This window comes from Stenella coeruleoalba, assembly GCF_951394435.1.
Source record: "Stenella coeruleoalba genome assembly, chromosome: 16".
Lineage (NCBI taxonomy): Eukaryota > Metazoa > Chordata > Mammalia > Artiodactyla > Delphinidae > Stenella > Stenella coeruleoalba.
Window position 1 is genome coordinate 73,780,010 of NC_137162.1, and position 15,335 is coordinate 73,795,344.

Sequence of the window (15,335 nt, forward strand, 5' to 3'; positions counted from 1 at the left end):
CGGGGGGAGAGCCCAGGGGCCCTCGCAATGGCCCTGGTGCCTTGTCCGGGTTGCAGGATCTCGGCAGGACTATATGTGGGTATGAGAATGGGACAGTGATCAAGGAAATCGGAGGAGGAACCCAAACTCTCCTTCAAAATATAAGTAAACTGTCAAAAAGTGTAATGTGACTCTCCAAAATATTGAAGTCAGCCAAGTAAATAGAGAAGCTCGAGCGTAGGAGACCATATGTTCTGCTCCGGTTAAAACCTTTTCCCGAAGGTGGAATTCAAACATACCTGTGTCAGGCCTGGCATATCTCCACCTGCACAGCCGCCGCCGCTCCCCCGCCGGGGTCAGGGCCTCACGGGGCCTAGGTCGCTGTCCAAGGTGTGCAAGGGGTGGGTCCCCTGCTGCCTGTGCCCGAGAGATCGCAGGACAAGCTTCTGCTCTCGACCACGAAGAGGGAGGCTTGTGGTGGTCCCAGGACATGTGTCTTGGTGGCTGTGGGCCTGGCTGTGTGTGTGTGAGCGGGTCCCTGGGGACTCCTGCCGGCCGGTGGGGCTGGGCCCCGCGGAGGAGCAGCTCAGGAGGAGGGAAGCCCAGGCCAGCCCAGAATCCTGCATGGAGCCCCTGTGGACCTCCCTGGCATCGGGCGCCTGGGCTTGGCACCAGGCTGAGCCTCGGCTGTGAGCAGTTGTCTCGTTGAAATCCAGGGCCTGGGTCAGCCAGGTGCCCCAGGATTGGTCAGGCAGCCACAGGGAGGGAAGAGGCGGGAAGACTGTTCCAGAGGCCGAGGAAGTTGAGGGGGCCTGGGCTGGGGAGTGTGCATGGAACCAGGAGAAATAAAAGTGGCAGATGCCGTCTGCTTTTTCTAGAAATGTGGATGAAAGAAGAAACTGGAAGGCAGCTAAAAGGGGTGGGAGGTCAGGGAGACTGTGTTTGTGGGTCTGGAGAAGTGCAGAGCTGAGATGAAGGGGAGGCAGAGAGAGAGGCTGAAGGGGAGAAGGAGGTGGGAGGTAGGAGAGGCCTCCGGGGGGCTCCAAGGACTGGCCCACCTGCTGGCTGGTGCTCCATCCCAAGGGGAGGATGAAGTGGGAGAGCAGACAGGGAGCCCCCAGGGACAGGGCAGGGGGAGGGGCAGAAGAAGCTCCAGAAGCATGAGGGGGGTTGGGAGGGAGTTTGGGAGCTGGGCACAGATAAGGGGAACCCAGTGAGACAGAAGAAGTCCCTCGCCTCACTTTCTGGCAGCTCCAAATTCCAACCCCCTTGCCCCACCAAACCAGGCGGGTACTGACTCTCTGCCCCCATTCCCTACCCACAGCAGCAGGCCCAAAGCATCCAGCCCCACCTCCCAACACATACACGCTCAACAGGGGACCTCAGGCGTGAGTTCTCTGCCAGAGTCTCCTCTGAGAACTGAAGCCAGATGACCCTGTGGGTGCTGGTCACTGACCCAGCCCCACCACGCCTTCCCTGAGCATCCCTAGGAGCTCGCTGCTAGGTCAGCCCCCAAGGGCTTAAAGCTGGCGCCCAGCTGCACTGCTGGGACTGGGACTGCTCAGGGCCTCGAGAGGGGTGTCAAACCCTGCACCTTCTGTTTCACACCTTCTGTTGGGGAAAGCCTCCCAGGTAGCTTGGGTCTCCCTTCCTCCCTGCCCCCTCCCAACTTGGCCACTCAGTTGAGCTTCTGGAGAATTCCCAGGACAGCCATAGTGTCCAGGTGTCTCTCACTGCAGGTCCCCACATTGGTCTTTCTGTGCCTTGAATGCACCAAGCTCCTTCCATTCTTGGGCGCCTTTGCACTCGCTGTGCCCTCTGCCTGGCACACCTTTCCTGGTACCTTTACCAGGACACTCCCACCCAGCAGCCCAGCCTCCGCTCCAGGCTCACCTCCCCAGGGAGGCGCCCTCTGACCCACAGACTCTGTGCCATCGCCCTTCTCATCACCAGCTGTATTGTGTTTACCATTCTCCCCTCCCACAGCCCTGAGAGTAAACCCTGAGAGCAGGGACTGTGTCTCTGAGAACTTAGCATGTAGTAAATGTTCAATTAACTTTTAAAAAACGAATAAGTGAATAGTCTAGTTAGGAATGCAAAATGCCACCCAGTGGTTGAGGAGCCCACCAATGAGGAGCTGGAGGAGGGATGCAGATCCAGGGCCCTGGTACCCTATTCCTCCACAGCCTCGCCTGAGGCAGACATCACTAATACAACACAGCACATTGGATTTATGGAGCCCAGACAGGAGCTCCGATCCTCGGGGAGGCCTCTAGGGAGCCACTAGCTCTCCTTAAGAGGTGGTGGGAAGAAGACTAGGGTATAAGGTGCACCTCGTGAATGGGCTGGTAGTCCAAGGGCAAGGCCCTCAAGCATGTTCTAAGAGTCAGGAAGGCTTCCTGGAGGAGGGGACAGGGTGGGCCTGAAAGGTATTGGGACAGAGGGGGAAGGAGAAGGACAGTGTGGAGTGTGGGTGATAACGTAAGTCTTGGAGGTAAGAATCAAGTGGACACATCCCCGAGACGGTGAAAACCAGCCCATGTGGAGAGGAGGGCACCTGTCAGGCTGACTCCCACAGCTTGCCCTGCCCAGTACCAAGCAGAGCCTTCTGGCCTGCCAGCTGGAGGGAGAAGCTAGCAGGAGTAAGGAGAGAAGCGATGAGCGCTGCTGAGCACACGCAGCAGATCACGCTCTTGGTGGGTGAGACGGAACGGGGCCCTGTCCCTTGTCTGGAGGGTGCTGCGCCCATGCAGCCGTGCTGCCTGATGCAGCCTTTCCTGACACCCAGCCAGCGGGGTCCTCAGGCTCCGCTGACTCTCCATGCCACCTGTCTGCCCTGGGCACCCTTCCTCCCTTGGTTATACCCCGGCTGGCAGGAACGGGTCTCCCTTCTCTAGGAGCCGGTGAGGGTGCTCAAGGGCAGGCCCCCCCCGTGGGCTCCCCCCGTGGCCTCCCGCCAGGCATCCTCCAGAGGAGTACTGTAGCCTCACGTCCTGGTTTTAGCGAAAGAACATGCACTGCGTTATGCCAGTGACAGAGCCCTTCACGTTCATTGGAGAAAACCTGGAAAGCATTCAACGAGGACAAATGGAGAGAAGAGAGCAAAAGAGGCCACTGGAGAGATGGCCAACGGCGGGCAGGCGCCCCGATTAACCTTCCAGAGGGTGCATGCCAGTCTGTGGTATAGGCACATACACACATGTGCACATGGAGAGCACAGGCACGTGCATGCACACACACACGTGCTCGCACCATACACATGCACATTCACACACAAAGCACACACGTGCACACACATGCACACATATACGTGCACATGCACAAGGTCACGTGTGTGTGCGTGAACCAGTTATGCTTTCAGCCAGGCCTGCTGCCAAGGAGGGGCTGCTCTCCCGTGAGGTGCCTTGAGGGAACCCATCTCTGCCACCCGTTTCTCCCCTTTTTCCCACCAGTGACCCTGACACTTGCACAAACACCCTGTGTTACGTTTAAAGTTAGTTTTGCAGATTGCACAGGTGAAAATTGATGACTCGGGCTTTTGGTTGCCGTGAAGCAGTTTGCTCCTTGTGGACGGACCTTTCCTGCTTCTTCATTTGCATGCTGTCTGGCTCTGAGGCTGAGGCTCTGCAGGGTTCCACAAGGACATTCACGCCTTGTCCGTGTTCCCCAGGCAGTCCTCCGCTCGGGTGGGAGCTTTGTGTGGGGAAGGGTCTCCCTCCGTCTTCCCCTTTACGCCCCCTGCCTCCGCTGCCCCTGCAGATACTCTCATCAGGCTCTTTATGGGCGCCTGGCTTACATCGTGACCTGCTTCATCTCAGGTAGTGAGTCCTGGTTTTGGGTGGGGGACTGAGGCTCACAGAGGCTGTGACCTGGTCCAGGACTGTCTGCTAATGACATCACAGTTCAGGGGGCAGCTCGCTGAGAGTCCCGTGTGCTTCCTGGTTCACCGCCACCCAGAGACCAACCACTGTCCTGGACAGAGTGGCCTGCGGGGCTCCAAGGCCACAGGGCTGCCCAGCCTGAGGTCACGGGCCTTCCGAAGGACCCAGCCTCAGGATCTTCGTCCTCCCAGCTTTGGGACCCTGCAAGACCCAGTAGTCTCACCTCGGCCCTGACCTCCATGTGACCCCTCCAGGGTCAGCTTCCCTGCGGCAGGGCCTCCAAATGGGGAGGTCATGTTCTCTTGGCAAGAGGAATGTTCTCTGACGGTGACCAGCACTGGAAAGGACCAGGCCCTTCAATGTCAGGGTTGTCTATCGGCCAAACGTTGGAGTCAGAGGAATGGAAACTTTTGGGGTGCAGTGGCGGGCGGGGCCTTGCCACTCCAGTCCAGGGGGAATCTCCCCAGGTGAGCAGGCAGCTTCCTCTGCAGCTCCCACCTCTGGCACCGGCCAGGGAGGCAGGTCTGGGCTTCCTTGGGGGAAGGAGTGGATCCTCTTCCCACCTTTCCCCGGGAGAGCATTCTCTCCCCTCCTCTGCTCTCAGAAGATAAATGCTGGTGGCTGGTCCCACACACAGACTAGAAAACAGCTTCACTCCGGAAGCTGGACTGGCTAGGGAGTGTTGCCTGAAAGGAAACCTTGCTTAGGAGAAATTAATTTATTTCTTTGAGAGCAGGAACCTGAGTGTGGCCTCTCTGAGGCCTCGGGGTGGGCTGTGGAAAGGGCTGGAGTGTGGCCTTGGGCAGCCCTCCTGGTGCTGGTGCGTCCCCACCCCCCATCCTGGCCCACTCCCCATATAGGCACCAGGGCACCAGCCCAGGGGCTCCTGCAGGCCGCCCTGGGCAGGTCGCTCCACCTCTACCTGGTGATCGTGCAGTGGGCTCGGGTCCGTGCTCTGCCCACCACTGCCAGCCGGGATCGGTGGGCACTCGGTGTGAAGGGGCAGCAGGACTCAGGTGGGTGTGGTCAGGGAGGGGCGTTGCTAGGAACTGCCCCCTTCACTGGGCGGACAGGACCTAGACGAGCTCGTGCCCAGGCTCCCCACTTCCCTCCCTCCCTCCACTGAGGGACCTCACCTGCATGAGGGAAGACCCTCCTCCCACCTGTGTTTCCTCCTTCTCTGGAAGCGGAGGTGGCACCTAGCAGGGAGGGATTACTCTCCTGATGCGACCAATCCCCCTTCCAAAGGGCTGCTCCTCTAACCTCCTGGCGCCCTCTGTGGGAGCACGGCCCTCCCCTGCCCCGCGCACCAAATCTCTGCATCCTCCCAGCCCTGTTCGCCAGGGCCACCCAGGTCCTTCCCTAGCCTCCAGGACCCTCTGGGTCTGGCCAGGCCCCTGGGGAACTGTCCCCACCCAGCCCACCTGGCTCTGCGGTACCCCTACCACACCCACTGGTCCCTGCGCCTGGTGGGGGAGGCGTAAGAGCTGGGACAGTGGAGAGGGCCGTGCTGCAGGGACCACACAGCCCTGTGGCCAGCTGAAGTCCCATCTCCACCTGCTCCTTTCCCAGCTTGTTGACGGGAGAGTGATGACAGGGCCCGGGTGCAGCAAGTGGCCGCTGTCCCAAGCAGTCCGTGCTGTTAGTCACGGTTAGTTACGCGCCCGGTTACACGCATACAGAAAGTGACACACCTGGGGTGAGCGGGCAGTTCTACCTACAGTGGGGGACAAGCAGAGGCTATGGGGTGAGGCTCGTGGAGGACCCTGCCCTGCTGGGGGCTGTTTCTTAAGGGAGAGCAGTAACCTCTGTGATACGAGGGGGGCATCAGAACGGTCAGCTGTCACCCCATTTGCCCTCCTCCATACCTTGTGCTTCAGTGGCACCTAAAACCGTAACGATTTGTTTGCTTCCAACATTATTCTCCAAAGGGGAGTATTAATCAGACAGGGTTAGGGAAATGCAGAGACCTGTGTGTGTTCCTCGGTGGACATCGTTGTGCCCAACTGCTCCAGGTCGCCCGGGGACAGGGTCAGCAGCTGAGTAGAATTGGCACTTCGCCCTTCCCCAGGGTGTCGGCCATGCGTGTGCCCTGAAGCTCACGGGTTTGCATGGGTGTGATTGCCGCAGGGCGACCCTGACCACCCAGAGTGCTGACTGGCCCTCAGGCCACACCATGTCCCAGCCGGGTCCTGTTGAGCCCTCTTGCGGGGGCGTGGAGGCAACAGGAGAGGACCTCTCAGTGGACAGGTGCTGAGCGCAGGCGGCCCAGGCTGTTTCCCAGGGCAGGCGTAGAGCCTCTGGACAGCTCAAGCCCTTGGAACTAGAAACTGAGAAGTCTCTAGGGCTCACCAAGTGCTTGATTCACTTGGCTTCATGTTTTGCCAGCCATCCTGAGTTGGGTGTCATGAACCCTGCTTTATACCCAGGAAATGATAACTCAGAGAGGCGCCCACCTCATCCATCGCACTCAGAGTTGGAGCCGAAGCTCTGCCTGCACGGCTGCCCTGGGTGATAAGTGGCTGGTGGGGATGGAGGAGGGTGGCCCCAGCTGGGCAGCGTGGGGAGGGGAGTCCGTGCAGGAAGGAGAGGCTGCACGTAACCTGCTCCCTCGCCCTTGGTGCTCACCCCTGCGTGGTCCCGCAGATGCCATCGGACTTTCACCTGCGTCTTCTGGCAGCCTGCCCCCAACCCCGCTGCGTTGGAACCCTGGCTTCTGAGGTTTTAGCCTCTGCAGGGGCTTTGTCGTGATGCTGGCGTGGGCACCACCTGTGTGGGCACTTGGGTTCCTGCTTCCTCTGTTCTTCAAAGTTGGTCACCCCACATCAGGCCACCTTCCATCTTCCAAAACTAAAACCTTGCAGGCTGTACCTTTTTAAAGGAAGGAGCAGGCTTTTTGTTTGTTTGTTTGTGGTTTTTTTTTTTTTTTTTTTTTTTTTACCAGAGGTGCCTTTGGTCTTGAGGGGAATGAGGAGAGGGAGGCAGAGACCACCAGTGTCCTTAAAATGCTCCTTTCCCCAGTTCGGCTTCTCTGAGTTGTGGCTCACAGCAGACTTGGAAGGGCCTTGGGGCTCAGACAGCTTTGCCTGCTCTGCTTGGGAAGTTATTTCTGTTTTTAAAACATAAACTGTTTTGAAGTGTAATGTACATACAGCCAAGTGCATGAGTCATAAACATTGCAGCTCAGTGACTTTTCACGGGGTGAGCACGTGGGTGACCAGCACCCAGCCGCAGCCCCAGCAGCCCTGTAGGATGCTGATTAGATGTTCTTTCGCGCCTGGTCTCTTTTGCTCCCCGTGATGGTGGTTGAGACTGCTCCTTGTGTGTGTCTGTCTTCGTTCATTCTCATTGCTGTGGGGTGCTCCCTGAGTGACTACACCTCCTGGCTGTGGAGGGCGGCTGGGTGGTTCCCAGTTTAGAACCATTGTGAAGAGTGCTGCTGTAAACACTCATGGATGGGTCTTTGGGTGTGAGTGTGTAAGCATTTCTGGCGGGTCTCCACCCAGGGAGGAGTTTCTGGCCCTGTATATGCTCGACTTTTGTAGGCACTATGGGTTCATCTTCTCACGTGGCTTTACCAGTTCAGCTCCCACCACCAGCGGCTGGGAGTTTCCGTTGTGCCACATCCTTGTCAGCACTTGGATATTTCTGCCTTTTCATTTTAGCCATCCTGGTGGGTGTACAGCAGTATCACACTGTGGTGTTAATTTTCCTTCCGTTGATGACTAATGAATGCTTTTTCTTATGTGTATCACCCTTTGGGATATCCTTTCTGGTAAAGTACCTCTTCAAGTCTTTTGCCTATTTTTAAAAAGTTGGGTCTTCTGACTTTTTGGATTTTTATGAGTTCTTTATATATTCTGGATATGAGGCCTATACTAGATACATACACCTATATCTATATCTGCACGGTTATACACAGACATACATACACACATGTTCATTCAACAGATAGGTGTCAAGTGCCGCCACGTGCAAACATGTCACAGTCACTGGGGCACAGCAGTGAACGAAACAGACAAAGGCCCTGCACTCATGGAGCTCGGATTCTCCCTAGAGGAGACTAACAAATAAGGAAGTAGAAAGAATCTGTCAACTGAAGTAGCCATGAGAAGGAAAGTTCAGTGGGAGAGGAAGTGTGGGAGTGGAGGTTAACACTGTAAATATGTCACCGAGAAGGTGACACGTCAGTAAAGACCCAAGTGGGAAAGCCATGCAGACATGCAGGGCCGGCGGGGGCAGAGGTGAGTGGAAGGTGGGAGGTTTCAAATGGGGGCAGGCCAATGGGGCCTGCAGGGCCACTAGGACCCTGGCTTTCCTTTCACTGAGGGTCTGGGCAGAGGAGGGGCAGGACCTGACTCAGGTTTTAACAGGGCCAATCCAGCTGCTGTGTTGAGGCAGGACAGGTGGAAGCAAGGACACTGATTAGGAGCTTGTAGCAGTGAGTCCAGCCTCCTGTCCCAGTTTCCCGTCTGTCCCAGGTGTCCGTACTTGGGAGGATGTCCAGGGTCACTGTCATTCTGGAACCAGGCTTCCTTGCTCTTTGCTCAGAGCATCCTCTCATGGTCACGGGATGGATGCACTGTTCCTGGCCTCATGGCCAGCCCACATCATCTGGGGTGCCTCATCTTTCCAGAAGCCCCCAGCACATGTCTGCTGGCTGCACCACAGCTGGTTCCTTCTCCACTTTCTAAAGCCAGCTCTGGCAAGGTCATTGTGTTCCTGTGCCGGTCCCCACAAGTCCTCCCTGCAGCACCTTGCTCTCTACGCCCAGCCCCACCCACAGGTTCAAGCAGGGGAGCGCCCTGGCAGGGGACAGCCCTGGCACGCCCATCTCCCTGCTGCCTTGGGATGCGGATGTAGTCCATGTACACACATGAATGCTGAGGTCACACCTGTGAGCAAAGGCGAGAGAGCACCACCTGTGTCTGTGAGGACATTCCCATTGCAGAGACTACTGGCAGAGGGTGCTCCTTCATCCTGGGGAAACATCTACTTTACCAAGGTTCTTAGGGATGCTTGTGAAATTTGTGAGTGAGCATGTACAGAAAGGTGCAGTGGTGCTGCATATCGGCCTAGCCAACTCCTCTGGGCCATAACATCTAGAGAAGCAGAGGGGAAGGCTTGCTCGGGGTGCAGAGGGTGTTAACTGCCCACATGGACTTCCTGAGGAAATACTGTGGCTGCCTGAGGGCCCAGATGTCCTGCAGGGCTGTGGGGTAGGGCCGAGGACAGCAGGGGTAGGTGCCTGGCAAGCTCCCTCAGGGCAAAACCCCTCACCCCTCTTGGCACTGTGGAGCTGTCTGAAGGGGAAGAGTGGCCAGGCGGGCTCAGGACCAAGGGCCCAGGCTGGTCCCGGTTCCACAAGTCCCCTGCAGAGGCCAGTGTTAGCTTTGCATCCTCTGACTGGCCTGAAATGAGATGCAGAAGCAGCAGGGGGAGACGGACAGTGTGGAAGCTTGGGGGGCTGATGTGCCAGCAGTCTGCAGCCCTGGCCATTTCTGCTAATGTTGCCCCCCTCTTCCCGACTGCCCGCCCACAGGAGCAGGTGCTGGAGCAGTGAGACCTGGGTTCCAGTCTTAGTAGAGAAAGTGGGGGGGGGGCAGACCTCCAAGAGAAGGACGGCTGTCTCCAAACTCCTGCATTCTCTTGGAGGAGGCTGGTGAATGGACTCAGCACTGTCCCTAGTTCCTCAAGACGGAAATAGCTGTCCAGCAGGACTCAGCCTCAGGGCCAATCTTGCTACTGGTGAGAGAACAGGCAAAGGAGAACGGGTAGCTGGGAAGAGAGATGGCTGTCTCACGGGCTGCTGGGGGCCGGCGTCCTGGGACTTGCCTGGACACTGACAGCATCACCTCTCCCCATCCCAGCCCCAGAGCTTGTTCCTGAGCTCTTCCAGATCCCACCCCCTCCCTCTCCCCACTCAGCCTCTGGGCCCTCCGGTTCTAGATCTCCCAGAGAGGGCGCTCTTCCCTCAGTCCACCTTTTCCTTTCAGATTCTCAGAGCCCGCGTTGGGGGAAACGCAGGAACGCGGGGGAGGGGAAGATCCGTCACCGGACAGGATTCTTTCTGAGCGCCGGGGCTTCTGGGGGCGGGAGGACGCCTCGCTGTGCCATGTGCCAGGTCCGACCCACGCTGTGTCTTAGAGTAGTCCTCCCACAAAAGCAGCTGCCGTGTCCCCTGTGTTCACTCAAGGAAACGGAAGGACAGAGAGTTCCGTGGGACGCTCGAGGCCAGAGCTGTGTGGAGTGAGAGCCCCGTGAGGGGAGGCATTCAAGCCAGACGCTGGCCAAGCACCTGCTGTAGCTCTGTAGTGGACCTCTACGATGAGGTGAGGTCGGGGAGGGGGAAGAGAGGCTCGAGGGAGGATATGGGGGCGCACGGGGCTCTCCGTTAGCTGGATCTCACCAGGACGACCGCTCCTACCGCGCGCTAAGCACCGACCCACACGGCCCCCCTTCGCAAGCCCACCCGGCGCACCCAGCACCGACACCCTGCCATGGCCTCTGTCCTGACGCCACGGCCCGCTCCGCCTGCACTCCCAGCGCCCCCAAATCCAGCGCCAGGCCTGTGTGCCCTGCCCACGCCGCGCCCCTCCCGGCGCCCCAACCCCTGCACCTTCGCCACCGCTCTCCAAGCAGCGCCCCGCCCCTCCGGTCCTTTCCCCGCCCCCTGCGCCACGCCCCCCTCGAACTCCACTATGCCCCAGACCGCCCTTGGCCCTGACTCGAGGTCCCTCGGCCCCACCCTGTCGCTCGCTACCCCTTGACCCCTCACCTCCGCCCCATCCAGAATCCTAGCGTTCCCGGCCCTGGTCGGGCCCCGCCTCCCGGGAGGAGGCGGGCGTGGGGTAGTCCGCGGGCGGGGCGGAGGGTTGGAGCTGCAGTGGCGCGCGGGGAGAGAAGCGGCCGCACGCGGGACGCCCGGGGCGCCGGGAGACAGCGCTGGGAGCAGGCAGCCAGGATGTTTCTGGAGCCCCAGGTAGGGCTGCGGCGCGTGGCAGGTGCGGGGCGGCGGGTCGCGGAGGCGGTGACGTGGACGAGCTCGCAGGGCAACCCCTTGGTTGCAGTCGGACTGCGGGGTCAGGGGTTCCTGCGCCGCCGAGCTCGGGAAGCAGTCCTGACCTCCGGACAAGGAGTGTGGCCATCCTGAGAACATCTTTGGCCAGGCCCAGAGGAAGCCTGCCCTTGGGAACCACTCTCTCTGTGGGTCCCCACTGGGACACCAGCTGTCAGGTGGGCTGCGCCCAGGGCTTAGAACGGATGGGCAGCCCAGGCTGCTACCTGGCACGGCCTGCGGACGCCGGTGATAATCTGTGGCCGCGTGGCACCTGCACACCTGGTAGGGACCCATGCGGGGTGGACAGGGCCGGAGAGGCAGGAGACAGCAGCCCCAGTGACAGGGTCGGCAGGAGGGTGGCTGCCCTGGGACTGGCACAGGCAGGCTTATAAGCGCCAAGACGACAGTGGATCCTTTTCTGGACTTGAACACAGAACCACCTGTTTGCCCTGGAGGAGGTGCCGGGAGAGGAGGTCTGTGATGAGGTGGGCACGTGGGAGGTGTGTATGTGTGATGTGTGGGCGAGAGTGAGAGTATGTGAAGATGTGGGCATGTTTATATATGGAGTGTGTGTGAGAGAGAGGGAGAGGCAGGGCGGGCAGGACTGTGCCTGTGTGGGCCCACAGACACCTGTGTATTTCAGGAGAGTGAGGCCCAGCCTGGGGCTTCCAGGGGTGTGGACCCCAAGGTGAGGGCCAGCTTCCTTTCTACAGGAAGGGAGGCTGAGAACCTGTCCTGGAATTAATCCAGAGCATGAGGCAGTGTTGCATTTCCATGGCTCAAACCCTTCCTTTGAGGCAATCAGGCAATGTGATTCAGGTGCCGCCGTTCTAAGCCCTCAGCCTGGAGCTGACCGGCGTAGACCTCAGGCTCAGTGCAGGTGGGGCACAGAAGGGGGCCGCAGCTGGGCTGACTGGGCCTGGCTGTGCCCAAGAAGCAGGACTCATTTAGTCCTTCATTCTTTCACTTATTCAGTGCACATTTATTGAGCACCTGCTGTGTGCAGGCACCATGGATTCAGCAGGGAACCAGAGACACCACAGTCCCTGTCCTCATGGCTCACCTTTTAGCAAGAGAGACAGGGAAGAAGAAAAGCACAATCAAGAAATGGAATATGGAATGTTACATGGTGCTAAGTGCTAAAGAGAAAAAGTAAAGCAGGAAAGAGAAATAGAACATATCAAGGGTGCATATCAAGGGCAGGGTAGTTTAGGTTATCAGCGGTAACCAAACAACCCCCAAAGCCAGGAGCTTATAACAACACCTTGTAATTTTCACTTATCAGCGAGTTTTTCATGGTTTGGCGGGGCCCTGCTCCAAGCCTTCCTCACTCAAGGACCTGGGCTGACAGGTCCCATGGCAGAGGGGGAGAGAGGCCCTTGCACTAACCTTTCAGTGCCCCAGTTCAGAGTGCCACACGTCACTTCTACTCACTGCTCTTGAGCCAGATGAGTCACAGGGCCCCACTCAGTCTCGCTAGGACCAGTAATGACAATTCTGCTCAGCCTGGCGAGCAGGGGTCCAACACGTTTGGTGCCCAGTGCACTGACCACCAGTGTGGGGCAGCTGTTGTGTCTTGGGTGGGGCAGTCAGGGGAGGCCTCAGCCTGAGGACCTGCTGGAGGAGAGGGAAGGAGATACGTGGCAGTGGGAGCAGAGGAGCACAGCAGGAAGAGGTCAGGCAAGGCTTCGAAGAGGACCAGACTGGAGGCCGGTGTCAGAAGCAGAGCTGGCGAGCGTAAGCGTAGGGGCCCAGGCGCTCAGACCAGGGAGGTGGCAGCGGAGACGGAGAGAAGGGCCGATTTACTCTGAAGGTAAAGCAGGTGGCCTTGCTGACGGTGGAGCTGTGGTGTAGAGATGGAGAGGAGACAGCCGACTCCAGGAAGGAGAGGCGGCAAAGGATGCAGGTGGAGCGGGGGTCGGGGTCGGGGAGGAGGTGGGACAGGTTGACACCTCGGGGCGATGTCTCCTGGCACTGGCTGGGTGTATGGAGTTAGGGGAGGGTCTGGCCTGGGGTGCTAATTTGGAGCCCCAGCTTGCTCCATCCTGCAAGCCCTTGCTGCCTCCTGGCCACGCCGCCTACACCTGTACCTGCTGGCTCAGGACAGCCTGGTCCAGGCACCACGACCTCATCTTGCTGGGCCTGCCTGCTGCTGGGGTTGGAGGAGGCAAGGTGAGGTGGGGGGCCACAGCATCTTGTGTCGACCTGGCTGCCATCCCCGTCGAGGTTCAGGAGCACTGGGGGCAGTACCACCTGTAGGTCACGTACCCACCAAGCACAGGGACCACAGTGGTGCAGGGGCTTTGCGAGCTAGGCCATCTGGGAGAGCTGCTTGGGGGTGGGGAGTCACACACTGGCTTTGGGATGGGTAGGGTTTGACTTGAGAGACGGAGCTGAGGTACCTGTGGAAGCTGCCTGCACCCTCCACAGCGCTGGGCTCCTTGGCCCTCACCCTCTGGGGAGCTGCTGTTGAGTGACCAGAAGAGGGCTGGTCTGTCAGGACTGTGGTGTCACAGTCCTGACAAACAATCCTGATAAAAACAGGTCAGCCAGGAGACCTGTTTTATCTCCCTGCTCTTCCTTCTCCTAAGCCACTGGAAACCCCCTGCTCATCCTTGGAAGCCCACCTCCAAATCACCTCCTCCAGGATGCCCTCCTTGACTTCTCCCTACAGAGAGAGTCCCTCCACCCTTGTGCCCCCTCAACACCCAGCCAGCACAGACCTCTAATCCCGAGTCTCTCATACTGCACTGCGGTGTTACTTCTACCCCTAGTGGCACACACTGAGCTCCATGGATTCTTCCATTTCCAAGTGTGCAGCACAGATCAGTAGGACCTCAGGGATGTTTGTTGACTGAATAAGTGAGGGAAGGGAGAAACAGACACGAGGGCTGGAATGGCCCACGGAGACTGCCTAGTTCTGCTTCCATGTGTTACACGTGGGGAAGCTGAGGCCCACAGGTGCTGCGGCTTGCCTGAGTTCAGCCAGGGTGTCAGGAGTCACAGCTGGCCCCCTGCCCAGGATGTCCACTATGCCAGGTTCTGGGCTGGCTGGAGTCCTGTGTGTTCCAGGACAAGGGGAGCCCAGAGGCAGACAGATTGGAGGGCCCTGGGTGATCGGTCATGTGGACAGTGGCCCCGGGGTCTCCAGAGGAAAGCAGCCAGGGACCTCCATCGTGGTTCTTTGCTTCTCACCCCCTGGAGCCCTGCAGCCCCCAAGCATTCTGGCCCTGTGGCCTCATGGTCGCCGGCCAGCCGGTGGGGTTTCTCTGGCAAACCCACTGCCCTGTGTCTCAGCCTCCAGTGGAAGAACCCCACCCTCACTGTCCCGCTCACACCGGCCTGCCTGGCTGGGGCCAAGCCCACGGCATTTCCCAAAGGTCAGTGTCGCTGCCGCACGAGCCGCCCCCTGTGGCGAGTGTGAGTCAGAGGACTTGGAGCCAGCTCTTGCGTCTCCTTTAACCCTCACGAGGTGGCTGTACCAGTGACACAAGAGGAAGCTGAGGCTCTGAGGTGTAAGGCAGCGCCATGAGCAGAGCAGGAAGAGGCGACATTCATTCTGGGGCTGGCCGACCCCAGAGCCTGGCCACCCTGCGCGCACCAGGGCCCCGTGCAACCTCCTTAGAAGAGGGGTGGCAGGCCCCTAGAGGTGCCCAGCCCGGAGGGCAGAATGCTGCGGTGTCAGGGGTGTGTGGCCAGTAAGGGGGCTGTGGGCTGGGTGGCTGACCTGGGTGGCAGGGCAGGCCCACTGGGAGCAACACTGCCCAGAGGCTGGGAGACCTGCAGAGCTGGGAGGCCCCAGGGCACGCACGCACGCACGCACGCACGCACGCAGGCAGGCACTGGCTCACACACACCCTCCTCCCTTCTGCCGCTGGGGTGAAAGCACGCACTCCACACGGACTGAGTCAGGATGTCTTTGGGGATGGGAATACCTGTCTCCAGGCGAGGTTGATAGGTAAGACAGCGATCTTTAAAAAATGTATGTTAGGTAATTGGTAATTAAACTCTCAGTATTTTGAACAGATTTTTCAGTTGGGCTCCCTGGAAAGCCCAGGAATGAATTTAATTCATTTCTAATGTATCTTGTTAACATTTTCTTATCTTAGTGTGTTTTCTGAAAGGTACAAAGCAACTTTATTTTTTTATTTATTTTTTAACATCTTTATTGGAGTATAATTGCTTTACAATGGTGTGTTAGTTTCTGCTTTACAACAAATTGAATCAGCTACACATATACATACGTCCCCACATCCTAGCAGTTGTCCTTGGCTTGATCTTCATGTTAATGAGGAGGCCTCTAATGTTTTACTGTTAAGTCTGAAACTGGCCCTAAATTTCAAATACATAATCTTCATCATGACGTACATTTCATTCCTACATTAATTGCCGAGAGTGTACACCAAGAATGGATA

At 58.4% G+C, this 15,335-nt stretch overlaps 1 protein-coding gene across 4 annotated transcripts in view; it reads left to right on the forward strand.

Annotated features, from left to right (window-relative positions):
• Positions 1 to 15,335, forward strand: part of RASGEF1A (RasGEF domain family member 1A) — a 225,335-nt gene that overhangs the window by 174,865 nt on the left and 35,135 nt on the right. The window contains exon 1 of one of the 4 annotated variants that reach the window (XM_079900989.1): positions 10,721 to 10,842. The exons of the other annotated variants lie outside the window; for them this stretch is intronic. Within the exon in view, the coding sequence (XP_079757115.1) occupies positions 10,825 to 10,842 (18 nt within the window). The 5' untranslated portion in view covers positions 10,721 to 10,824. Of the gene's footprint in view, positions 1 to 10,720; positions 10,843 to 15,335 lie in introns of those variants that run through there. 4 annotated transcript variants of the gene reach the window in all.